Raw genomic sequence first — 26,210 nt, forward strand, 5'->3', positions numbered from 1 at the left:
AAAATTAAAATGTCAAATATTATTCTTAATACAATATTTAGTAGAAGGAACAATCACACACATCGATTAATTAGTTAACAATTGGGTGTTTAAAAACCATCGTAAGTTTAATTATAGCAATAAATTACATTAATATTAATTATCAAAACAGAAAAAATGAGTATAAACTACAAAGTAGGGAAAAAAACAGGAAAAAAATTGGCAGTGTTGGAGGGAATGAAATGAAGGAATGAATTGAACGTGTGAGTCAATTTAAGTATTTACACTCACCCAATCTCAAAAAAAAAACCTGCATTGTAGTGTTCTGATTAATGATCCCATGCCAAAAATGAAGCACCTACTGCGTAAGCTTCACATCGGTGGCACCACCATCAATAACCACCACCAACAACCATTACCAGCACCGGAACCAGAACCGGACCCAATCCCCGTCCTCATCGCCACCACGACTCCGTCCTCTTCCTCCTCCGCTTTACCGTCGCCCACTCCAATCGCTCCCGATCCGAACCCTAATAACGCGAATAATAATTTTCATTTGTTGGAGGAGGAAGAGTTTGAGATGCAATTGGCTATGGCGATTAGCGCTTCCGATTCCGATGTTGTTAAGAAAGACCCTGAATCTGCTCAGATCGATGCTGCTAAACAGATCAGTCTTGGTTATGAAGCTTCCGATTCTGATACACAAGCACTTGCTCAGTTTCAATCTCTTCGTTATTGGGTAATATATCTATCTATATGAATTTTAATTATTAAGGATTAATTGGAGTGAGTGACTTTTTGATTATGGATATCATATCACATATTTTATCATATGGCCGTTTCTTGTTTTGAGTAAAGTTGTTATAATTAGGCGTTTTCCATTTTCTCATGCTCACTTCCGTTAATGCTGGAATTTAATGCAATATGCTTAGTTTTTTTTATAAATGAATTTGGATATGTTTAAAGTAGTGTTTGACATGTGATTGTTCTCTTTGGTTTTACCCCTTTCATTAGTTGAACTAAAATGTCTCGGTTTTAATATGGTGTTCTAATCTGTTTTGTTTATAAAATGCACCAAGTATGGAATAGAACTCGAATAGTTTTATGTTTTGTTTTGTCTCTGACATGGCTACCAAGCAAGGGAACTAATATACAAGGACCTTACCTGTTTTGGATTTTGTATTAACTCTGGCTTCTTGTTATTTATAGACAATTAGATTGTTAATGATGATGATTTTAGAGAAAGAATTACCAAGGAATTGTTCATCATCATGAAAATGTGGTTTGTGACCTAGCAGTTTGTGTTTTTATCTCTGGCAGAACTACAATGTTGTTGATTACAAAGAGAAAGTGATGGATGGATTTTATGATGTTTATGGCATCACCTCCTCCAATTTGATTGAACGAGGAAGGATGCCACTGTTGGCAGACTTGCAAACTGCACCTGTATCTAGAAATGTTGACTGTGAAGTGATTTTGGTGAACCGCAGAAATGATATTGAGTTGAAGCAGCTTGAGGAAAAAGCCTGTGCTTTATTCAATGAGTGTTTTGTTTCTGAACTTGGATTAATTTTGAGTGGCTTACTTCAGAAACTTGCTGATATTGTTGTTGATAGAATGGGTGGTCCAGTTGGTAATGCTGATAATATCATGAGAAGGTGGGCTATGAGGAGTCGTGAGTTACGGAATTTTTCAAGAACCATTGTTCTTCCCCTTGGTCGTCTTGATGTTGGACTTTCACGTCACCGAGCCCTGCTTTTTAAAGTAAGATTTTATCAATTTATTCATTAGAGATTTGGATATAAAGTTTGAACACTTGTGAGTTGAGATAAAATAACTGCCTTTGTGCAATTTTTAATCATCATCCAATTGTATGTCGAAAACTTCTTTTTGATTATGGAGTTTTATGGCTGATTTTACTGTGCTATTTGACATGTTGCCACTTGCCATTGAATTGAATCATGCATATGGTATGGTTGTTGTATGTTTGTGTGTCATTAGAGGATTTTAGGTACGAAAGAAGGAAAAAATAAAATAGAGAATCACAATAGTATAAGATTCTTATTAAAGTGATATGTTGAGGTTATTCAAAAGTACAAAAGATTGGTCCTATTTATAGGCCAATAACAAAAGACAAATAGAATCCTAACATAATTACCCATAATGACATATTTGATCCTAACATGATTACCTTTAATGACAGAATCAATCCTAATGAATTCCAAGATATAAATATTATGGGATACTTTCATATATTCTAACAATTAGTAATGCTTATCATCTGTATAACCTGATAGAAGAACACAATGTTAACTAAGCAATATACATAAAACTATAATGTATTTCCTTTATCTCTTTTTAGCATAAATCATTTACACATATGTTCGCTTCAATTTCGATATTGGTCATTGATGCAATTTAGTGTGTTGGAAAGACACTTGGGTAGCTTAAAAGCTAGTGAATAGACTTGTTTGACAAAAAGTAAGCTGAAAATGGCCTGTTTTGCCCACTAAGAAGAAACATGATGTCTCGACGAATAGCATTGTGGCGACCCTTGAAACCACACTGCTAAATCACATCGGCTAATATAAAAGCACAATAAGTGTGTCCCTTTACACCATTTTACGTGTATTAGCTAGCTAGCTAATCAGGAGGGATGAAACCAGAAAAAATAGGTATGGGGGCAGAAAATCAAACATATGTTAAGCATATTAAATTTTTACAATAACTAGCTTCTACTATTAATAATTGTCTATACTTTAGTTTGATCAAAAATAAAATATTACATATATCCTAAAAAACATGACTAAGTTTAATGTAAAGAATATAATTATGGTCTGCAGTTCAGTCATCACAAGATCGTGACGTTCTTCAATTATTCATTTGGTAGAACACTTTTATAAAATTGAGTTAATGAGAAGTATGCATGGGTGTTTGAGAAGATCAATAATTTCACCTAGAAAATCATAATGTCAACTCTATTTAACTCTCAATATAAGAGGGGGGATGAGATCAATATATATACTACATAGTTCTTTCTTTCTAGGGATGGGGGTGTTGCCCAAATTTGTAAAGCCTAGTTCTATCCCTACTTAACAGCTTTCGACTAGCTTTTCAACATTTAGATAGTTATGCCTAACAGGGCCTTATTTTGATTTCAACTAAAGCTAATTTCATTTTTCTGGTGCTTAGGCACTTGCTGATAGGATTAATATTCCCTGCATGTTGGTCAAAGGGAGCTATTACACAGGAAGTGATGATGGAGCCGTGAATTTGATTAAAGCTGATGATGGAAGGTAATTATCTTATAGTAGAATGTTAACTTCCTTTTTTGACTTGCTTTTAAGTGAATTTAATTCTCAGCTCTTCTATTGGGCCTGTGATGTAATTGATGCCTATTGATATGTGTTTTATCGAGTTAGTGACTCTATTATAGTCCATCATCATGGTGGTTTTATTTACCTTTTCCCATTGTTGAATTTCTATTCTATTGCTTTAGAACTTTGCTTCGACTTTGAGATGGAGAAGTTGCTCCACCTTTATGAAGTTAACAAGTACACAACGGCAAATGATGTATAGCATTTTGTGGTGAATAAGTGAATTTGATTTAGGTTCAAGGAAAATGATTGTTTAATTTAGCACAGACTGGTGGTTAGATTATTGGAGTAAATTAACTACAATTTATGCTTTATTTTCATGCTCTAATGATTTTTAACTTGCTCTATTTGAACATTATCCTTTCAAAGAAATTGGCCTGCAAACATTATATATCATTAAGCATTATGCTTCTGTGTATAAGGCACATGACCTTCAAATAAAAACAAACAGTGCTGGTCTTGCATTTTCTTAGAACAATTTCAAGAGCTGTTATTAATTTCTTGAACTAATGCAGTGAATACATCATTGATTTGATGGGTGCGCCTGGCACTCTTATTCCTGCAGAGGTACCCAGCAGTCAGCTCCAAAACTATGGTTTTAATGTTATGGGTTGTGCAGAGATTGCTGGGCTTCATAACAGCATGCATCCAATGCTTGATGATGGAACTGGAGTGTTGGGAGTCTTGTCTGATCTTGGTAGAATTCCAACAGCGGGGTGGGTCCAGGCAGAAGAATTATTAGATATGGGGAGTCAAACAAAATCGAATGAAATAAATCATGTCGAAGTAAGTGAAACGGAGAGATTTAAACATACAAAAGCATATGAATTCTCATCACATATAGAAGCATCACCTGCAGAAAAGATGCATGTAAAAAATGTCTCCAAGTATGTTCTCAGTGCAGCAAAGAATCCAGATTTTGCTCAAAAACTGCAAAATGTTCTATTAGAAAGTGGTGCATCACCTCCTCCTAACCTTTTTTCAGATATCAATTCTCAAGATACAGGTAAAGAAAAAGTAAATGAAAAAAATGATGTTCAAGCTGACCCAAAGAGGTTGTTATTCAGTCATGAGAAGTCTCTCATGTCATCTCAAGGGGTGGGCTGTTCCAGTGATACTAGGTTATGTCAATCTGCTGACCAGTTATCTGAACTGGAAATAGAATTGCATACAGATGGCATTAGATTTTATAATTCCTCACAGAGTGATCAAAGAAGGAAGGGGTTTGTAACTGTTTCTGATGGAGTGAATGATCTAGGGCAATCTAATGCAGTAGTTCTCAATTCAATTTCTATCAATCCACAGAAGATGTGTAAAGAAAAGTGTATTAAGTCTTCCTTGCCCAAGACAGCTGTTTCTTGCGAAAGACATAATGGGATTGACTGTGTTTGTGATAATGATGAAAATGGTCTTAAAAATAAAGTTGGGGCATCTTTTGAGAACATTGAATTTGGGAAAGATTCAGCCATTCAAGTAAATGAGACGGCCAGTGAGGATTGTAACCTATATGATGGTAAAAGCAAGAAAGTTAACTCAGTAATGGGTGAAGGCATAGAATGGGAAGTTCAATGGGAGGATCTTTGTATTGGTGAGCGTATTGGTATTGGTGAGTGTATCCCCCTGCTTTACATGGTGACGTTTTAGATATTGTCGTATGAAAATGTATGAATTTACATGAATAGATATAAATGTTTTGTTGGAAAGTAAGTCTCATATTGCATATTTCATTCTCCTAGGAATGGTTTAAATACCTATTGGGCTACTCCTGTCATTACCATGGTTTTGATATGGAGCCTTAATATAGTATCATAGCCCAACCTCTCCGGTTATCATGAGCCAAAAGATGTCCTTTCATCTTGGGTCAAAGGTAACAGTTCTCCTGGTCCGGCATGCTTCCATGGAGGGGGCATGTTGGGAATGAAGTAAATCTCACATCATCTGCCTCATCCTCCTAAGCATGGTTTTAATACTTGTTGAACTGCTTATGTCACTGTCAATTGATTTTGAGATGGAACCTTAATAAATTTTTTGAATAAGATTATTAGCAACTTATTGACAGCTTATGGCTCGATGTTATTTCATGCACAATTGGAATTTTGTACTATTTATTATAATAGATTTCATTATGGAGGTCTAGTACAAGGTAGTTCGAAATATGTTATTTCTATGATGTAAGCTAGGGACTCTAATATCATACAACTATCTTGTAGGTTCTTATGGTGAAGTTTACCGTGCTGATTGCAATGGCACTGTAAGTACCCCATCAGTTTTTTTGCTTCAGTATATTATTGGTTTCTGTCTCATTTTTGAGAAAATAGTTGGGATTACATTATCTGATTTTTTTCAGATATCTACTTATGTGACTACATAATTTTTTATGCAAGAATTTTTAAATGCATAATAATTTATAAGTTGAATTTTCTCCAATCTGTCAAATCTTGTGTCATGCCATTGTCATATCATGATTATAGTGACATATACTTTAACGTACATGTTCAATCACTCACAAGTCACAACTGAGTCTGTTCCATGAGTACTTCTGTGAAGAAAGTGTCCAGACTGTCTGAAGTGTACACATCTTCTGAAATTTATAATGACATGTTCGACCTTGTCTATGTGCTCATAAAAGGGATTAAAAAGGTGTCAAAAATGCATTATTACTTACTAAAGTGAAACTCCTTGTCTCTGTAACTGGTAAATGACCAGCTCTTTTTCGTTGGGCATTGTTGATTGATTTTGAACAGGGGAGGGGGAAATAGAGAGGGTCCTTGAACTTAGTGTGGGTTTTCAAACTTGCTTCTTCTTTCTGTATGTCATCTTTAGATATTTGTCAGTGGCTTTTATTAGACAATAAAATACGGATGAATTTGCACATGGATTTTTTTCTTCTACAAATCTATGACATTCCATATCATATTGGGACTAAGGCGTGGTTGTTGTTGTATAAATCTATGACATCTTGCTTTGGTGTTGGGATAATTGTTGCTTTGTGTCTGCCAAAAACTAACTTTCCCCAAAGCTTAAGCTGTTGGGTGAAGGCAAATGAATGGTTTTCTATTTCTTACATCTCTCGCAATAGCCCTTTGGGCTTGAGGTGTGGACTAAGCACAGGCCCAACATACATTGTGCAGAAATTGAACTTCTTTTATTTATTTAGAAGAATGGGGATGGCAGGGTGAAGGCAAATGAATGATTTTATATTTCCAAGTGTCCATGTGAAGATCTCATTGTACAAGACTAGCTTTGAATTGTGATTTGTGAAAGTATTTAGTAGTATTTCTCTGCACTATTGGTTTGTCATGACAGGAAGTTGCTGTGAAGAAGTTTCTAGACCAAGATTTCTCGGGTGGTGCACTAGCTCAGTTCAAATCTGAAGTAAGCAGCTATTTTATGCGCACATCTATAATGCATTCATATGCATGCATGACCTTCATACGCCATTGCTTTTTGCAGATTGAGATCATGTTAAGGCTGCGGCATCCTAATGTTGTGCTCTTCATGGGAGCAATTACTCGCCCACCAAATTTCTCTATCTTGACCGAGTTTCTTCCAAGGTTAGTTTTTGTTTTATGCTCTAAGTTACATATAATGGTAGAGAGACTACATGATGGAGAATGGACATGAATAACTCTTTTCTTTGCTTTCTTGAATAGACGCATGATCTATATTTATAGAGTGGGGATCCACTTACTCCAAGAGTACTCTCCATCCTACCCATTAATTTTAGGGACATCTTGAATATAATTATGGTCTGCAGTTCAGTCATCACAAGATCGTGACGTTCTTCAATTATTCATTTGGTAGAACACTTTTATAAAATTGAGTTAATGAGAAGTATGCATGGGTGTTTGAGAAGATCAATAATTTCACCTAGAAAATCATAATGTCAACTCTATTTAACTCTCAATATAAGAGGGGGGATGAGATCAATATATATACTACATAGTTCTTTCTTTCTAGGGATGGGGGTGTTGCCCAAATTTGTAAAGCCTAGTTCTATCCCTACTTAACAGCTTTCGACTAGCTTTTCAACATTTAGATAGTTATGCCTAACAGGGCCTTATTTTGATTTCAACTAAAGCTAATTTCATTTTTCTGGTGCTTAGGCACTTGCTGATAGGATTAATATTCCCTGCATGTTGGTCAAAGGGAGCTATTACACAGGAAGTGATGATGGAGCCGTGAATTTGATTAAAGCTGATGATGGAAGGTAATTATCTTATAGTAGAATGTTAACTTCCTTTTTTGACTTGCTTTTAAGTGAATTTAATTCTCAGCTCTTCTATTGGGCCTGTGATGTAATTGATGCCTATTGATATGTGTTTTATCGAGTTAGTGACTCTATTATAGTCCATCATCATGGTGGTTTTATTTACCTTTTCCCATTGTTGAATTTCTATTCTATTGCTTTAGAACTTTGCTTCGACTTTGAGATGGAGAAGTTGCTCCACCTTTATGAAGTTAACAAGTACACAACGGCAAATGATGTATAGCATTTTGTGGTGAATAAGTGAATTTGATTTAGGTTCAAGGAAAATGATTGTTTAATTTAGCACAGACTGGTGGTTAGATTATTGGAGTAAATTAACTACAATTTATGCTTTATTTTCATGCTCTAATGATTTTTAACTTGCTCTATTTGAACATTATCCTTTCAAAGAAATTGGCCTGCAAACATTATATATCATTAAGCATTATGCTTCTGTGTATAAGGCACATGACCTTCAAATAAAAACAAACAGTGCTGGTCTTGCATTTTCTTAGAACAATTTCAAGAGCTGTTATTAATTTCTTGAACTAATGCAGTGAATACATCATTGATTTGATGGGTGCGCCTGGCACTCTTATTCCTGCAGAGGTACCCAGCAGTCAGCTCCAAAACTATGGTTTTAATGTTATGGGTTGTGCAGAGATTGCTGGGCTTCATAACAGCATGCATCCAATGCTTGATGATGGAACTGGAGTGTTGGGAGTCTTGTCTGATCTTGGTAGAATTCCAACAGCGGGGTGGGTCCAGGCAGAAGAATTATTAGATATGGGGAGTCAAACAAAATCGAATGAAATAAATCATGTCGAAGTAAGTGAAACGGAGAGATTTAAACATACAAAAGCATATGAATTCTCATCACATATAGAAGCATCACCTGCAGAAAAGATGCATGTAAAAAATGTCTCCAAGTATGTTCTCAGTGCAGCAAAGAATCCAGATTTTGCTCAAAAACTGCAAAATGTTCTATTAGAAAGTGGTGCATCACCTCCTCCTAACCTTTTTTCAGATATCAATTCTCAAGATACAGGTAAAGAAAAAGTAAATGAAAAAAATGATGTTCAAGCTGACCCAAAGAGGTTGTTATTCAGTCATGAGAAGTCTCTCATGTCATCTCAAGGGGTGGGCTGTTCCAGTGATACTAGGTTATGTCAATCTGCTGACCAGTTATCTGAACTGGAAATAGAATTGCATACAGATGGCATTAGATTTTATAATTCCTCACAGAGTGATCAAAGAAGGAAGGGGTTTGTAACTGTTTCTGATGGAGTGAATGATCTAGGGCAATCTAATGCAGTAGTTCTCAATTCAATTTCTATCAATCCACAGAAGATGTGTAAAGAAAAGTGTATTAAGTCTTCCTTGCCCAAGACAGCTGTTTCTTGCGAAAGACATAATGGGATTGACTGTGTTTGTGATAATGATGAAAATGGTCTTAAAAATAAAGTTGGGGCATCTTTTGAGAACATTGAATTTGGGAAAGATTCAGCCATTCAAGTAAATGAGACGGCCAGTGAGGATTGTAACCTATATGATGGTAAAAGCAAGAAAGTTAACTCAGTAATGGGTGAAGGCATAGAATGGGAAGTTCAATGGGAGGATCTTTGTATTGGTGAGCGTATTGGTATTGGTGAGTGTATCCCCCTGCTTTACATGGTGACGTTTTAGATATTGTCGTATGAAAATGTATGAATTTACATGAATAGATATAAATGTTTTGTTGGAAAGTAAGTCTCATATTGCATATTTCATTCTCCTAGGAATGGTTTAAATACCTATTGGGCTACTCCTGTCATTACCATGGTTTTGATATGGAGCCTTAATATAGTATCATAGCCCAACCTCTCCGGTTATCATGAGCCAAAAGATGTCCTTTCATCTTGGGTCAAAGGTAACAGTTCTCCTGGTCCGGCATGCTTCCATGGAGGGGGCATGTTGGGAATGAAGTAAATCTCACATCATCTGCCTCATCCTCCTAAGCATGGTTTTAATACTTGTTGAACTGCTTATGTCACTGTCAATTGATTTTGAGATGGAACCTTAATAAATTTTTTGAATAAGATTATTAGCAACTTATTGACAGCTTATGGCTCGATGTTATTTCATGCACAATTGGAATTTTGTACTATTTATTATAATAGATTTCATTATGGAGGTCTAGTACAAGGTAGTTCGAAATATGTTATTTCTATGATGTAAGCTAGGGACTCTAATATCATACAACTATCTTGTAGGTTCTTATGGTGAAGTTTACCGTGCTGATTGCAATGGCACTGTAAGTACCCCATCAGTTTTTTTGCTTCAGTATATTATTGGTTTCTGTCTCATTTTTGAGAAAATAGTTGGGATTACATTATCTGATTTTTTTCAGATATCTACTTATGTGACTACATAATTTTTTATGCAAGAATTTTTAAATGCATAATAATTTATAAGTTGAATTTTCTCCAATCTGTCAAATCTTGTGTCATGCCATTGTCATATCATGATTATAGTGACATATACTTTAACGTACATGTTCAATCACTCACAAGTCACAACTGAGTCTGTTCCATGAGTACTTCTGTGAAGAAAGTGTCCAGACTGTCTGAAGTGTACACATCTTCTGAAATTTATAATGACATGTTCGACCTTGTCTATGTGCTCATAAAAGGGATTAAAAAGGTGTCAAAAATGCATTATTACTTACTAAAGTGAAACTCCTTGTCTCTGTAACTGGTAAATGACCAGCTCTTTTTCGTTGGGCATTGTTGATTGATTTTGAACAGGGGAGGGGGAAATAGAGAGGGTCCTTGAACTTAGTGTGGGTTTTCAAACTTGCTTCTTCTTTCTGTATGTCATCTTTAGATATTTGTCAGTGGCTTTTATTAGACAATAAAATACGGATGAATTTGCACATGGATTTTTTTCTTCTACAAATCTATGACATTCCATATCATATTGGGACTAAGGCGTGGTTGTTGTTGTATAAATCTATGACATCTTGCTTTGGTGTTGGGATAATTGTTGCTTTGTGTCTGCCAAAAACTAACTTTCCCCAAAGCTTAAGCTGTTGGGTGAAGGCAAATGAATGGTTTTCTATTTCTTACATCTCTCGCAATAGCCCTTTGGGCTTGAGGTGTGGACTAAGCACAGGCCCAACATACATTGTGCAGAAATTGAACTTCTTTTATTTATTTAGAAGAATGGGGATGGCAGGGTGAAGGCAAATGAATGATTTTATATTTCCAAGTGTCCATGTGAAGATCTCATTGTACAAGACTAGCTTTGAATTGTGATTTGTGAAAGTATTTAGTAGTATTTCTCTGCACTATTGGTTTGTCATGACAGGAAGTTGCTGTGAAGAAGTTTCTAGACCAAGATTTCTCGGGTGGTGCACTAGCTCAGTTCAAATCTGAAGTAAGCAGCTATTTTATGCGCACATCTATAATGCATTCATATGCATGCATGACCTTCATACGCCATTGCTTTTTGCAGATTGAGATCATGTTAAGGCTGCGGCATCCTAATGTTGTGCTCTTCATGGGAGCAATTACTCGCCCACCAAATTTCTCTATCTTGACCGAGTTTCTTCCAAGGTTAGTTTTTGTTTTATGCTCTAAGTTACATATAATGGTAGAGAGACTACATGATGGAGAATGGACATGAATAACTCTTTTCTTTGCTTTCTTGAATAGACGCATGATCTATATTTATAGAGTGGGGATCCACTTACTCCAAGAGTACTCTCCATCCTACCCATTAATTTTAGGGACATCTTATGGTTTAGATCTACTCACTAATTGAAACCATTGGATTTCCCTAGAATTGATGGCTAGGATGACGAGTGAGTTGAAAAAACTTACTCTTAGAGTAAGTGGATCCCTCCTCATATTTATATGTAGTATGTTTTATTGATTCTGTACCACATATTTGTTTTGTTGATTTTTATGTTGTTCTCCAACATTTCACCAACATGTAACAGGCCTTCACCAACTCAATTAATTAATTAAGTTTTCTATAATATTACTATTTTGTCATTAAAGTATACTTGTCACTTGATATGCAGAGGAAGTTTATATAGGCTATTGCATCGACCCAATATTCGAATTGATGAAAAGAGGCGGTTGCGTATGGCTCTTGATGTGGTATGAATTGAAAATGTTTATGCTCTTTTAATATAGGGAAAGGAAATTTTATAGGAACGGATAGAGGAAAATACAATGAGACATTCTACGTAACAGAAAAAAACTAAGATACAACAGAGGTAAAATGTAAAGACTACCAATTATAGCAAGGCTGTCCCACTCCCATCTTTTTACTTGCCAGTGTGAGTTTCCCCCTTGAAATAGCTATGAGCTTAACACCAAAGGGAGGCCATGATTACAGTCCCATCTTAAAGCAAGTTTAGGGGCACATAGACTTCCTTTAAAATTAAATTATGAGTGTTCCTCTCCAACCAAATAGCTGTGAAAAGAACACATTACCAACTCCTTATTCTTGTCAAACCCTTCATACCAAACCATAAAAAAGAACTCAAAAGTTTAGGGTCACTCCACTCTCATCAGTAACCAAGAACTCCAAAATTTATCTTCTTTCTCTACATTATACATTGTTTCTCTTTTTTCGCTGTTTAATGTAAATTAACTGCACTTGTCAGGCTAAGGGAATGAATTACTTGCACACAAGCCATCCTCCCGTTGTCCATAGAGATTTAAAGTCTCCAAATCTTCTTGTTGACAAGCATTGGGTTGTTAAGGTATTCATACTTGAATTAATTGTCTGAGGAGTTTACTTCACAATGCTGAAAATAAAAGTAATGCAGAAATAGAAATAAAACTTGAAGATTGAAAATCTAAAATTATGCCTTCCTTATTATAAGGGAGTTATCAGTAGGAAAGGAAATAGGAGTTGATATGTTTTCCATCCATCATTAACAATATTTTTCTGGCAAAACATGTAAACATTGAATAATATGAAATAGTTATGGGTCCAAAAAATTGTTGAAGAACCCCCAGTCAAGACAGCCTTCTGGTAAGGCGATGAGCCATCTCCTTGCAGGTCTAGAATTCGAACCCTCACCTCCTTCGTTACCAATAGGTGTTGGGTCAAGTGTACATGTTTGATTTTCCTTAATCAATGTATCAGGTTTGAGTCTTGTGGCAATTCCCGCTAGGAGAACTAGCCCTACCATGTGGATATTCCTGGCTCGAACTGGATTGCCTCTGGTATAGGATACATGTGATCTACAGCCAAAAAATTGTTGAAGAACTTTACTACTAACCCTGTTTTATTTGAAATATTTAATTGTCAACCAACTTATGAGAAGTAGTTTGTTCAAGAATAGCGATAGATATTTGTACCAAAAAAGATAGTAACAATCATATTAGTTGTTAAATGCTTTCATCAGATGTAATTGATAAGAATGAGTATCTGAGTTAATTGTGCAAATTCTCTAATATTTGCACTAGTATTTATTATGCACGTTAATAAATGATCATTGTCTAAACTAATATTTAGCATATGATAAAACATGTTCGTTTAGTGCTTAATATGGCATTAGATTGGTATCCAACATTGAAGTTTTAGCTTCTTATACTGATACCTGAAGTGTGTCTGACATGGTAAGTACGTTTCTGTGTTTGTTATGTCTCCACATTTCAACAAAACGGCTCTCTCAAGATGTTGGAGTTTCAAAGTCTTTAAGGAATTATCAGTAAATAATTTACTTCCACTTTAATCTTCTTTTCATCGTCATGCCTTTACCTTTTTGTGCATGACTAAATAGCCTTATTCCTATCATATTTTACATATTAAAAACTAAAATAAGTTACATTTTTTCTCTATCTTGTTCATCTTTTCACAGGTCTGTGATTTTGGTCTGTCACGGACAAAACACCATACGTATTTGTCATCAAAATCTTGCGCTGGAACGGTAATGCTCCACAGATAATGGCACTTAAAAATTCTGAGATTATGCCTTAATTTATTCAACAATAGCTACTGGTTTCTTTGTAGGATATATAGTTTTTATGGAAAACAACCTAAATATATATTTTGCCTGCAGCCTGAATGGATGGCGCCAGAAGTCTTGAGGAACGAGCCAGCTAATGAGAAGTAAGTTAATTTTGCATATCTATGTGCTTCATGGAGATATTGGTATGAAAGTTCAGGATGTCATAGTTAAAGTTTGCATGTAGGTGTGATGTGTACAGTTTTGGCGTGATCTTGTGGGAGTTGGCTACCACAAGAATCCCATGGAAAGGTTTGAACCCGATGCAGGTTGTGGGAGCTGTTGGATTCCAAAACAAACGGCTAGAAATTCCAGAAGAAATTGATCCAGTTGTAGCACAAATAATACGTGATTGCTGGCAAGTGTAAGTTCTAGTTCTCTACTTATGTTTTGTGATTGCTACTTATAGCTTAATGGTAGCAACTCATTTGTAAAGTGACTATTTGTTCTTGAGGTCACGGGTTCGAGTCACGGGAGGCTCTCCTTTGTGGGGAATAAAATATTGCAGGAGGTATTTAAGCCGGTGGGTGGCACGCTCAGTGTATTCATGGGCCGGGAAGGTCGCATGTCAAGACTGCGGTGTTACCGTTGACACGCTAGGTATATTCATGGGCTCAGGGGGTCGCATTTCAGAACTGAAGCCTTACATTAAAAAGGCTGCATCCAGCATGGTGATCTTCATAAGAATTAGGATGTTCTGAAATACTTGTAGCATTCATGTCAGCTGTTACTTTCATGATATTACAATGTGGACCATGTGATTCACAATACTTCAAAAGCTGAATACTTGAAAGAAGCTATATTCTAGACACTCATTCCATGTGAGGAAAATTGAGGGGAGTTTTCCACTATTGTGAGTTTCAGTGCAACAGTAAGGTTGATGTTTTGTTATCGGGAGGTCATGGGTCCAAATCCTGGAAGTAACCTCTCGGAGTGCATGGGTAAGGCTTACCCCTCTTCAGATCCCACTACATGAAGCCTTGTGCACTAGACCACCCTATTTCGGCTAGCATAATAAACAAAGCTCTGTTGTGTTCCTGTTCTTCTAAAGTTACTAGATTGATAATAATTTAATATATGTTTTTGTGCTTTGGGATAGACCATAGTTTTTAATTATGCATGATCGTACTACTGTATTTTTATTTTAGTTGGGGTGGTTTCAATGCAGGGAGGCACACTTGCGGCCATCATTCTCCCAGCTGATGTCTCAACTTTCCCGTCTTCAACATCTGGTTGTCGGAAAAACAAGCTCAACACACTAAGTGAAGTTGTCCACAACATGTTAGCTATTACAATAATATTTGAAGTTGTTTCTCGGTTCAAAGAGCCAGTGCAGCTGAAGTTTTTTTTCCATCTGGACAGTATTTAAGATTGCTGAACAAGGACGTGTCAGTTCATTCAAAGTTTGCATTGACACAACCCCTTAAGAAAAGAGCATAGACCCTCCCCCAGTAGCTGCATAAGTGCAGTGGAGGTTTAGTTGGAGTAGGTACAATTGATGAATCCTTAGCAGGAAGTAAAGAAGAAGAAAATAAAAAGAAAAAAGGAAGTACAAAAATTATTGTGTCTGTAGAGGTCTTATTTGGAATTGTAAACACTTGATCTCTGCAGGCTCTTGTGAAAGTGTAAAAACGAAGGGAAAAAGAACAGAAAAAGGAAAAAAGGCATTTGTGTATCTTTCATATTTACCCATGTTGAGTTTTTCTTAGGCAAGTATACTTTCTACATGTCATGATTGCATGGGGATCTTAACACTTTTTATGTATATGTAGAAAGAGAGAAACACACAAACACCTTAACATGGTTTTATAAATTTTGCAAAAACTCCATTAGCTTGGCTCTCTATAGAACCTTCCATATGGAGATGTGATTCCTTTCTCATGCTCCCTTGAAAGCCAATTTCATAGCTATGACAATTTTCAAGTTGCTAAGAACTTGTTTGCAAAACTGTATAGCAACTTGTAGCTATCAACTTTTCCAACATTTCATGGCTAATAACCTTTTACTTTTTTCAGCAAATGACAAGTTTTTACCAGCAACCCTAAATATTATAATTTGAAGTCGTATAACAAAATTTAGCTGGTTTTACAACTTTGTCAACCATTCTCAATGAACTAGAGCAACAAGTTATAAGCATTGAGTACAATCTTACAACTTGCTGTCTTTTATTAAAAAGAAAATAAATATCCCTGATGGATAATGTTATTAGCCAAAATAGCCACATAAAGCAAGAGATGAAGTGAAGCAGAGTGCTCTGCTCTGAATCACAGAAATGATCAGAATACCCTTCTTCATATCTCCAACAACATCCTCCTCTTCTCTTCACCCATCATCACCAAAACAAACATTTCTCTCACCATCAAAACCATCATTCCACAATAACAATAACAACAAAAACACCTTGTTCCTATTATTCAGTTCCAATTCCGGAAAAAACAACACACCCGAAACAGAGTGCCCCGTTCCATTAGAACAGCAACCAATAAACGAATACCAATCACTTTCCACTTCTTTCCCGTTTTCTTGGGCCTCAGGCGACGTGGTTGAATACGGTTCTCGATTGGTTGTTACTGGAGCCGCCTTTGCTATATTGGTGGGTCTTCCAGTGGCGTGGTATGGGACGGTGGGTGCTGAATCGGAACCGTTGAAGAGGATTGTGTGTGGTGCTTCCAGTGGTGTCTTTGTTGTCACACTTGCTGTTGTCAGAATGTATCTTGGTTGGGCTTATGTTGGGAATCGATTACTTAGTGCCACCGTTGAATGTATGTTATGTTTTTGTTTGCAATTTTCATATTTGCTTCTAGTTAAATTTAATTTATTTGTATTTAGTTGCTTAATTACTTTTGATAAGGTCTAAAATACAATTCAAAATTTGAATGAGCTATATGGAAAATAAGTTATTGAAAGGTGTTATCCACAACAATTATTGGTGCTATCTCCAAAAATCTAGACGACACATGATACAACATATGGTGTCAACGAATTTTACATACAATCCCCAGAAGATAGGACATAGACACTTCAGTACCTCTCCCAAATGGGATTGAACCCACAACTTCAAAAGGGTAAAAAGGGAAAGTAGTAGAAGTGATATATGTATTATGTATAGATGATGAGGGACTAAAGTGACTATTTACTCTCTTTTTTATGACAATTACAGTGAGATTGAATGGTGTTAAGAAATACAAATACTTTCTGATATTCAGTCATTTCTTGATATTGCAGATGAAGAGACTGGGTGGTATGATGGTCGGGTATGTTCTATTTTTTCTCTTTGAATTTTTAATTAGACTTATAGTGGTGTAAGGTTCACTGGATTTCCAGTTATCTTACTAGGTCAAATATTTGATTCCTCATAACAACATTTGTTGGAAGGGGCAGCAATGCATCCCGAAAGAGATTAACTTTTTATTCATAGAGTGGGGAGATAGAGTTGGTTATACCAAAAAGAATAGTTTTGGGTTTATGCTCAACATGATTCTAAGTAAACTATTATTAAGTGACCTAACCAGTTCATGATCCCCTTCACTATAGTCTGAGATGCATTACATTCAAAAAACAAATGATATCTGCTTTATTCTCCATAATTACATAGAATACAGTCTCTATCTTGAACCATTCTTATTTATATAGCCTGTCTTTAGTTATTAACCAGTTCTGGAAAGCAAGCCAAGTCAGAAAAAATACACTTGGAATGTTATGCTGATGCCAAACCAGTTCTGTCCATGTCACAGGGGTTCCAGTTTATGAAAGATGTTGTTGATAGAATGAGTGTTAGCTACACCAGGGCTTCAAGTAAATTTATTATCTCTTAAGCTAAAAACATATTAAGGTTAAATATTAAACTAATCAAAGATAATTAATACAGTTATCATAATTGTTTACTAAAAAAACTTAACATTCATTTGCTTTGTATCTGGTTTGAACTGTTGATATATTCTGCTGTTGTAATTCTCTTACCAAAGAGCTGGCCGCCACCAAACACCATGTACATGCCGAAGCAGGTTGAGTCCAAACTTGCACATGTCCCATGCGAGATGGGACAGTGGATGGGCACTTGCTTTCACAAGTCAAACTGCCACGTCCACTTAAAATATTGGAACCGGGATCCTCTCTAGTACTAAGGAGGGAAGTTCTACTTTTTGTTTTTATTTCTAAGGGTAAAAGTGTCATCTCCTATTGTAAATAAGGATATAAGTGTTATTGCAATCTATCTTTTCTTTGATTTTTAGAGTAATTTCCTCTATGGTACTGGAGATGATACTCACTCAAAAATATTGGTGTACAATTTGTTGGGTTTGCGGTTTGCCTATGTCATGTAATGTCATTGTTGCTTGCTTTAGGTCCAAATGTCTTCGCATTAGTTATCTTCCTTTTTTTGGGTGGTATGCCACAAATGTATTGCTACTATAATTTTTCAGGCTGATTTCCCCCCAAATTAGTTTACTTGTGTTATTAAACCTAAAGGTATCTAAACAGGTATGGGTGAAGACTGCTGAAGTTTTGGCACGCGACAGACTCTTAGGATCATTTTCTGTAAGCATTTTATTAAACTACCTCCACCTTTCCTTGTAACTTAATTGTTGCTGGTGGAAACTCTTGTTAACCACAAGCCAAGTAATGTTATAGTATTGCTTTCTTTTGGGCATAGTTTAATTGTTTGATAAGATTTGAGATTATGTTAGCATTGGAGCTAGAATCGTTTCGACTGAAACAGCCATGTTATATTAAGTTATTGCCTTATCAAGATTCAGGAATTATCGCCGACTTATACTGAAGAAAAATAGTGTTTGATGTATGTGCCTTAATTTTCTGTGAAGCTTATAGATCTACTAAGTTTTATAACTCAATCTTATCTGCATATAAATGAAGCATTCAATTGTAGTAAAACAGTAAGGTAGTGCAGAAATATTGGGTCTACCATTCTGATATTTTGATTCATTTGCACTCATAAGATTTTTTTATATCACTCTTTCAATAATTTATGGGATAATTTGCGAATCCTGGGATGATCATTTTCCTCTAGACAATTACAACTGCATTTTTCAACTAGTAGTTTTGCTATTGTCTGTTACTTGTTTATGTAGGAAACTAATGTTTTACTTAATACATGGTTCTATTTCTTAACACATTTGTTGCCATTTATTTCTTTGGTAATAGATATATTTTTACAACTCTGCCTAACCTTACCACAGCAAAAATGGTAAATGTTTTGTAGCATAATAACTAACCAACTAAGCTTCTTTTGCTATATTTAAGGTCAAGCCTGTACTGAGCAGATTGAAAACTACTCTAGTCAGTTTGGCAACATCATTACTTGTATGTGCTCTTGTCCTGATTAACATCGATGGGGTCGAGGACTATCTAATGCCAAAAGACGCCGGAACTCGAGTGGTACCTGGAGTTTACAATGATGATTCTGCAAGATCATTCGAACCAGATGCCTTTTGTGGTGAACCTGATCTTCAATAATACATGACATACCTTACACTTCATAATTATCATCAATCCTGGAACCCTCCATGCATATTATTATTTTCCATACGCTGAGTAGGAAATTCTACCCTTATGTACATATCTTATATTGCCTTTTACACACCATATATTTTGTAGATTTCCAAAGTGTTGTGAAGTGTTAATACGTACATTCTTAGTTTGTTGAGTTATCCCTTGTTTTATTTTTCATAGATGAACTAGGTGGTGATGGAAACTGTGGAATGAAATGAAGATTATGCTACACATTTCACTCTATGCAAGGTTCTTTCTCAAATGTGTAGGAAAGTGTGCTCCTAATTGGTTTATACTTTTTTTGGTACTACCAATGATGTTCTCTCACCTCGTAAAGAACTAGTCTATTTCGATATATATGGTTGTTCCTCCCTTTTAGAATCCCGCAAATATGTAACTGGCTTATACCGAGAGTAAAGTACAAATAAGAAGATGTCAAATACAATCTTCAATCCATGTGTTATGTTTTCTTAAAGTTGCATGATTCCATGGTATTAATTAATTTGAGACACGTGGGAGTGGGGTGACATTAAAAGATAATTTTAATATTTTTCTACTTTCACCTAAAAATAAGAAAATGACTTAATTGCTAGCCAATACATACAACACAATATTTCAGTTTAAAAAAGAAATTTAATAGTTTATATCTATTCACTAATTCCAACTATTAGATTTTCCTAAAATTAATAGCTAAAATGTTAGTGTATATTTTAAACTTACTTTTGGAGTAAGTGAATCCCCCCATTTCCAATAAGTAAAGATTCACTTACTCCAAGAACACATTTAAAAAACTTATTATATATTTTAGTCATTAATTCTAAAGAAATTTAATAGTTTAGATTTACTCATTAATTCAAACTATTAAATTTTCCATAGAATTAATGACTAGAATATGAAGTAAATATTTTAAACTTTCTTGGAGTAAGTAGATTGCTCCCTTTTTCAATAACGTAAAATATAATTTTCTTTTTTTGTTCCTTTACATTTCTTTTGTTTTTTAACATAAGTGTAATACAATCTTTGTATATTAGATTAGTTTTCCTCATAGTATAGTCACGCGTTTTGCTTCTCATTTAGCTAGCAGAACATTGTCTCAAGATTTGTCGGTATGCTAACATTTCTTGTTTATTTGTGAAAAAAAAACAATTTATTATAATGGATAGCTAAATTAAATTATCGGTGCATGCACCACCTTGTGATGTAAACTGAAAAGGAAAACCCAAAAGCGAATAAAAGGAGGATCTATTAATCTATGGTTGGTAGTTGAAGAAGGCATGTCTATTTATCTACTTATCTACTGCGTTTAAATAATTTGTATAATATATTTTGTAGTGTTAGTCTAAAAATTTATATACAATGAACATATCATATCATCTATCACTTTATTATATTATTTATACTTCAGAATCAAATAATAATAAAATAGGAATAATAAATGATATATTAATAGTGTAAAAAAACTTACAATATTGCTACATATATTTTTTTTGTCATAAAAAATGGTTTTGGTTTTGCTGACTGGTTTTATTGAAAAATTAATATATTACTTTCGAGTTTTTTATTTTGATTATGGGATTTATGGCTATATTAATCACAAATATGAAATTATTATGTTAATATGGTTTTAGAGAATTCAAAACTACAATATTTTTTCTTCTGGCACAATATTAGCCGAGTATGATTTAAAATTGTAAAATTTCTAACAATTACATCTTAATTTATTAAATATATTATTTTTATATTTGACATACATGAATAGTTGAAGGGAAATATCCAAATATATATCTTATTTAAAAGAATAAGGCATATTTGTAGTAGTGAAATACTACTGTTCCTCCCCAAATGAAAAATATTCAATTACAAATATCTACGATTCAGGCTATACTCTCTATTAAGGATCGGAAATGTCTTGCTTACGTATCATTGGAAAGTGATTAACATAAATACGACATTAAGAAAAGATAATACAAAAGTATGTAAACTATAAAAACGAGTCAAGGTAGATTGTTCCACACTAACACTTCCGTGTAATAACTTCACTACATACCATCCTATTACAGGAATAGCTTCTCGTACACTCTTTATAATTTTTACTACCCAATACCCAATTTGGTCTCAAGGTAAGAAATAATTGGTTACACCAAAAGATATGGTCAATATAGCCAAAACAACTACTTCTTTATTTTTTTTATCATTACTCTCAATAAAAAAATAACAAATATAGATTTCTAGACTACCTCAATATTATAGTAATTTTTGTGTCTATAAGGTTTACTTTAATATTATTAATAAGGTATCACACTATCGTGTTTATTTGAGTTGATTTTTAGGTAAAAAAGTTATTTGATCTAAAGAAATAAATAATATAAGCTTTAGACCTGTTTGGTTGATTTAGTTGAGAAATCCGATACAAAGTTTACATGTTGTTTCAATTTAGTTTGATTCTGTTTTTTAATTAAAAAATAACAAAGTATAACAATTTAATAAGTTTTCAATGTCAAATTCACATAAAAAATAATAATAAGTCTACTCCAAAACTAGGGATGGCAACATGATAGAATGAAAATGAGTAGTATTTTCTCTTACCTGTACCACATAATTTGAAGGTACCTATGCCGTATTTTATGGGTACCTAATGAGTTTTTATGTTTAAACATATATATATATACAATATATATATTTATATATTTTCAATACTTAATATATATAACATAGTTATTCTATGAATAATAAAATTTATGTATATGTTAAATTTATCATTATATTTCAATTATTAAAGTTCATCGTAAAAATAGATAATATATAATTATAAAATTATAAAAAGTGTTATATATATAAATTATTTAATTAAAAAACTAAAATTATAAATATGTAGGTATCTATGGGGTATCATGATATTCATTCTCACTCATAAATTATTTTTATGGAAACCCATTGTGAATATTTTAAGTACTCACGGGTCAGATATTTTTAACATTCTTATCCAAGACTACTAGTACCAAGTGTGGTATATATAAACATTTAATTGAATATTAATAATATTTATTTCAACTATAAAATCGACAACAAAAATAAAAACAGGAGGGAAACTAGAACATTTTGAATGCAACACCAATGACACACCAACATGATTTTAAGAATAAAAAAATATTAATTAATTAATTAATAAGTAATAACGAATATAAAAAAATTATGATTATCAATTGTGAGGTTAACAGGATGAAATAATCTTCATTTTTGTATATATACAATAAGTTTAATCTGATCTAATTTCTAATATTGGAACCATAAATTAAATTGGACTGATAAATTTTCCAAAAATCAGTCCAAAGGATCCAAAATGTTTCGATTTTTTGCAATTTCATTTTTTTGAACTCATTTTCAGTTTCTTGTTTGGACCTATTGAGATTTGAACACCTCTAATTTTGTATTTGTCCATATTTATATAAATGAATTTTTTTATAAATAAATCTTGAAGTGTAATTGAGTTGGATACACTTGATTTATCAATATTGAAATATGTCCTTATCTCAAAAAGAACTTATAAAAATATTCAAAGGTTATCCACCCATTCATTAACGAAATTTTCACAACATATGAATTAAATCCTTATTAATCGATCAATTGTTTACTTTACAAAAATATATAATAAATAATAAAACATTTTTTTTCCATGTATATATCTATATTTGATAAGTTGCACGTGAAAAAAGCAATGCTAGAAAATGAAACCGTGCAAAACATGGTACGGGCCCACCATGGAAGAGAAAATCAAAATATCAGCAAAGGTTCATGCACCTTTCCCATTTCCCATTCCTTCTTGCTTTCGTTTCAAAACAACCATAAAAGTTTTCCCAAATGAAATAATATACTATAAATTTGACATTAATTTATTATTATAATTCTTAAAAGAGAACAAGGAAATTTATGATTTTTCTTTTTCCTAATAAATTGTTTTCTCTTCACAATAAATGATACCAATCTTGGGTTATTTTCATTTCTCAGCAATGATCATTAACAATACTTTCTCTTCTTCTGATTTGTCATATTCTTCAAACTCAACATCTTCTTCACAGTGCCTTTGTGCTTTGTTGCATGCATATACTTGTTCAGGTATGGAGTGAAGACAATTCAGTTCATTTCAGACAATGTTTTCCTTTGTTTTTTCAGACATGTTATACAAATTGATAAAGTGTTAAAGATGTTTTTTTATTGCTTCAATGTGTTAAGAACCCTTTCAAATTTAATGGGGATATTAGAGTACCCTTTGAACTAAAAGTAAGATTTTTATTTATTTTACTTTTTGTAGATTCTTCTAGAATTGTTTTAGGGTTCGGAGTTAATTGCTTTTTTTAGGTAAAGGGTTTAAATTGTTGCCCTATTGAGTATTGAAAGGGTTCTGTTGTAAATGAGGCAACTTTTACAGCTTTGGTTAAAAAGCTTATTTGTTTTGTGTACTTGATTTTATATCTCTATTGCAAATTTGATCTGTCAAATAGAGAGTTTGATATAAACTTCATGCAGTGTCAATGCATGAATGTTCATTAGTGGCTAATTGATTTCCAGTGTTGAGGTGGTTTATTGAAGCATCCATTTCATTTAACAAACTTACTAGTAATCATCCATATTATGCTTTTGTTGGTGATGATGAGGTGGTATGTTACGTTTGTTGATAATATATATGCATAAATATGATAATTACGTTATGTTTTGCTTGTTGATTCTGGTATCTTTGTCATTGTGAATTTTCGTGATTATTGTGATTGTTTAGAATGGGTGGTTGTCGTGAGTTGTGATGTCTTGTGAGATGCATATTTCAAAACTTCCTCAGTTGTAAATTTAAGTATTTTCTGCTGTGAGATTGGATACTTTAAACATTTATAGTATGAGGATTGAGGACTGAATTACTTGTGTTTTGCTCCGAGCTTATGTTGCAAATGATGTTGTCTTATTAGGTGCATCAGGTCCTCAAACATATTTGTGATACCCTCCATTATATACCTCTGAGATTTGAAACAGTAGTTAGTCTTACAGCCCAATCTAAACTAGGTATTTGTACTGTATCATAAATTCTGTTGTTGCTGGATAAATTTTATCAAATCGGTGGAATAACTGTCTTGCTTGATCTTTACACCGTACAGTGAGCAGAGTTGGGATGTCTGAAGGAGTAGTTTGAGATAGTGATGCATCTGCAATCTGCAGACAAGTTTGAGTGAAGCTGTATGCTGTGCTATTGACTCTTACTATGGAAATAAATGCAAGTTATGATATTGAACATTCACTTTCTACAGAAAGAATGCAGCATGAGTTGTGGCCCCTAGATCCAGTTGATCCAAAGAAAGCAAAGTTTCCATGTTGTTTAGTTTGGAATCCACTTCCTGTTGTCTCATGGTTGGCACCCTTCATCGGTCATGTTGGCCTTTGCAGGGAGGACGGAGTTGTTTTAGATTTTTCGGGATCCAATTTTGTGAACGTTGATGAATTTGCATTTGGTGCGGTAGCAAGATATGTGCAACTCGATCGTAGACAGGTACTGTGTCTCTAATTTACTATCTTTATTTAATGTTGCCTATGCGCCTTCATATTGTTCACATTCATGAAAACATAGCACTCATAAACACATGCATGTTTTGTTGTGAGACACTGTTATATTTCATTCAAATTTATCTTTGTCGGCATTACGATTTTGAGGGACTAAAGAACTTCATGCATGAAACTTTTGAGGTCAAACATTGATGTATTACTCAAACACTCATAAGTAATGGCGATATTGATAATTATGGCACTGCCGGAAATGGGTTGCATTTGCAGCCAGAGGACTCTTTATAGTCACAACCCTTGAGTCATTACCCATTTGAATCAAAAGGTGTTACCATGAGATATTTAATTCCAGTAGCAATAATAAAAAGTTTCTCACCTGGCTTTTACTCTCCCATTTATCAAGTTTGGTTGAATACAGAAAGTTTGTTATTTCATATTTCTTTATTCCTTTTACAAGCTCACACTTACATTTGAAATTAGCATATCTACTTAGGTAGATATCATAAGATGCTGATCCAAATTAGCATGTTGAGTTTGTAGTTGGTTCTTATGCACAATTAGGTCATTAATGCTTGATTCTGGAAGGTGGTCGATATTGTAATGACAGGGTAGCTATGGCAACCCCAAAGTTCATACAAGTCAACTTTTCACATTAATCTTTCTGGAGAAAATATGCATTCTTACTTGACCCCCTTCAATAATGTATTGTTCTTCTTTAGCCATCTCAATGAAAGTCTTCTAGCTCCGCAACCTTCCACATTGTAAACCTTTATGATGCTTACGAGATGATTTTTATTCCACCCTGATATGATGTTTTGCTTCAACTTCCACATTGTATGACTTCAACTGTAGTGTTTTGGCTCACGTAACCATAGAATCCATTTTCAAACCTCATCCCTTCCCTCTTCCCCTTGAAATTTTGGTTGGAGTCAACTTTAACTGTTTTGAAGTGCTAACTATAATTTCAATTGTGGCATATGTACAGTGTTGCTTCCCCCCTAACCTATCTGCACACACATGCAAGCATAGCTACCGCCATACCGAGAACGGGACTGCAATCACATGGGATGATGCCTTACAGTCAAGCATGCGGTACTTTGACAACAAAACGTACAACCTTTTCACTTGCAACTGCCACTCATTCGTTGCCAACTGTCTGAACCGCATGTGTTACGGTGGATCGATGAATTGGAACATGGTGAATGTAGGAGCCTTGATACTATTCAAGGGGCACTGGGTTGACTTCATGTCAGTTGTAAGGTCCTTCCTGCCTTTTGTTGTGGTTGTTTGCATTGGTGTTTTCATGGTTGGGTGGCCCTTCTTGCTTGGTCTACTATCCTTCTCTCTACTCTTGATGGGGTGGTTTCTAGTGGGTACTTATCTAATTAGGAACCTATTAGAGTGATAGATGCACTCTTGAATTGAAGGATGGTTGTGGTTTGTGTAAGAAAAAGTTTCATCTTCACCAAATAATAGATGGAATGTTGTGTTTATTGTTATTTTGGAACAATGACTAAGTTTATGATGGAAAGTTCATGAAATTTCT

General features: G+C 34.2%; 3 protein-coding genes across 6 annotated transcripts; all 3 read left to right on the forward strand.

Moving 5' to 3' along the window:
- On the forward strand, window positions 176–15,307 carry LOC109343744 (serine/threonine-protein kinase EDR1). The gene is made up of 13 exons (XM_019582195.1): window positions 176–718; window positions 1,300–1,743; window positions 3,172–3,275; window positions 3,872–4,962; window positions 5,567–5,607; window positions 6,663–6,731; window positions 6,810–6,910; window positions 11,672–11,750; window positions 12,263–12,361; window positions 13,469–13,537; window positions 13,670–13,719; window positions 13,803–13,979; window positions 14,784–15,307. The coding sequence occupies exons 1-13, from the start codon at window positions 320–322 to the stop codon at window positions 14,875–14,877; spliced, it is 2,817 nt and encodes a 938-aa protein (XP_019437740.1). The 5' UTR covers window positions 176–319; the 3' UTR covers window positions 14,878–15,307.
- On the forward strand, window positions 15,811–19,366 carry LOC109343742 (uncharacterized protein ycf36). Its single transcript, XM_019582194.1, has 4 exons — window positions 15,811–16,377; window positions 16,841–16,869; window positions 18,095–18,151; window positions 18,875–19,366. Exons 1-4 carry the CDS (start codon window positions 15,888–15,890, stop codon window positions 19,085–19,087), a joined length of 789 nt encoding a protein of 262 aa, XP_019437739.1. The 5' UTR covers window positions 15,811–15,887; the 3' UTR covers window positions 19,088–19,366.
- Window positions 23,030–26,210, forward strand: LOC109343745 (protein REVERSION-TO-ETHYLENE SENSITIVITY1). 4 transcript variants are annotated; one of them, XM_019582197.1, is made up of 4 exons: window positions 23,030–23,236; window positions 24,088–24,172; window positions 24,265–24,653; window positions 25,650–26,210. In XM_019582197.1, the coding sequence occupies exons 3-4, from the start codon at window positions 24,369–24,371 to the stop codon at window positions 26,067–26,069; spliced, it is 705 nt and encodes a 234-aa protein (XP_019437742.1). In that variant the 5' UTR covers window positions 23,030–23,236; window positions 24,088–24,172; window positions 24,265–24,368; the 3' UTR covers window positions 26,070–26,210. The 4 variants fall into 4 exon arrangements, with proteins under 4 accessions (XP_019437742.1, XP_019437744.1, XP_019437741.1 ...); XM_019582199.1 differs by lacking the exon at window positions 24,088–24,172 and having other exon boundaries at window positions 24,173–24,653; XM_019582196.1 differs by lacking the exon at window positions 24,088–24,172.

The sequence above is a fragment of the Lupinus angustifolius genome, chromosome LG03 (genome assembly GCF_001865875.1).
Source record: "Lupinus angustifolius cultivar Tanjil chromosome LG03, LupAngTanjil_v1.0, whole genome shotgun sequence".
Classification (NCBI taxonomy): Eukaryota; Viridiplantae; Streptophyta; class Magnoliopsida; order Fabales; family Fabaceae; genus Lupinus; species Lupinus angustifolius.

Bases quoted from the DNA above. Each gene is read 5' to 3' on its own strand.
- LOC109343742 (XM_019582194.1), top strand. From the start codon at position 15,888: ATGATCAGAATACCCTTCTTCATATCTCCAACAACATCCTCCTCTTCT. The intron at 16,870-18,094 runs GTATGTTCTATT...GTATCTAAACAG, and splicing joins CTGGGTGGTATGATGGTCGG to GTATGGGTGAAGACTGCTGA. The intron at 18,152-18,874 runs GTAAGCATTTTA...GCTATATTTAAG, and splicing joins GACTCTTAGGATCATTTTCT to GTCAAGCCTGTACTGAGCAG.
- LOC109343745 (XM_019582197.1), top strand. From the start codon at position 24,369: ATGGAAATAAATGCAAGTTATGATATTGAACATTCACTTTCTACAGAA. The intron at 24,654-25,649 runs GTACTGTGTCTC...GCATATGTACAG, and splicing joins TGCAACTCGATCGTAGACAG to TGTTGCTTCCCCCCTAACCT.
- LOC109343744 (XM_019582195.1), top strand. From the start codon at position 320: ATGCCAAAAATGAAGCACCTACTGCGTAAGCTTCACATCGGTGGCACC. The intron at 1,744-3,171 runs GTAAGATTTTAT...TCTGGTGCTTAG, and splicing joins ACCGAGCCCTGCTTTTTAAA to GCACTTGCTGATAGGATTAA. The intron at 3,276-3,871 runs GTAATTATCTTA...GAACTAATGCAG, and splicing joins ATTAAAGCTGATGATGGAAG to TGAATACATCATTGATTTGA.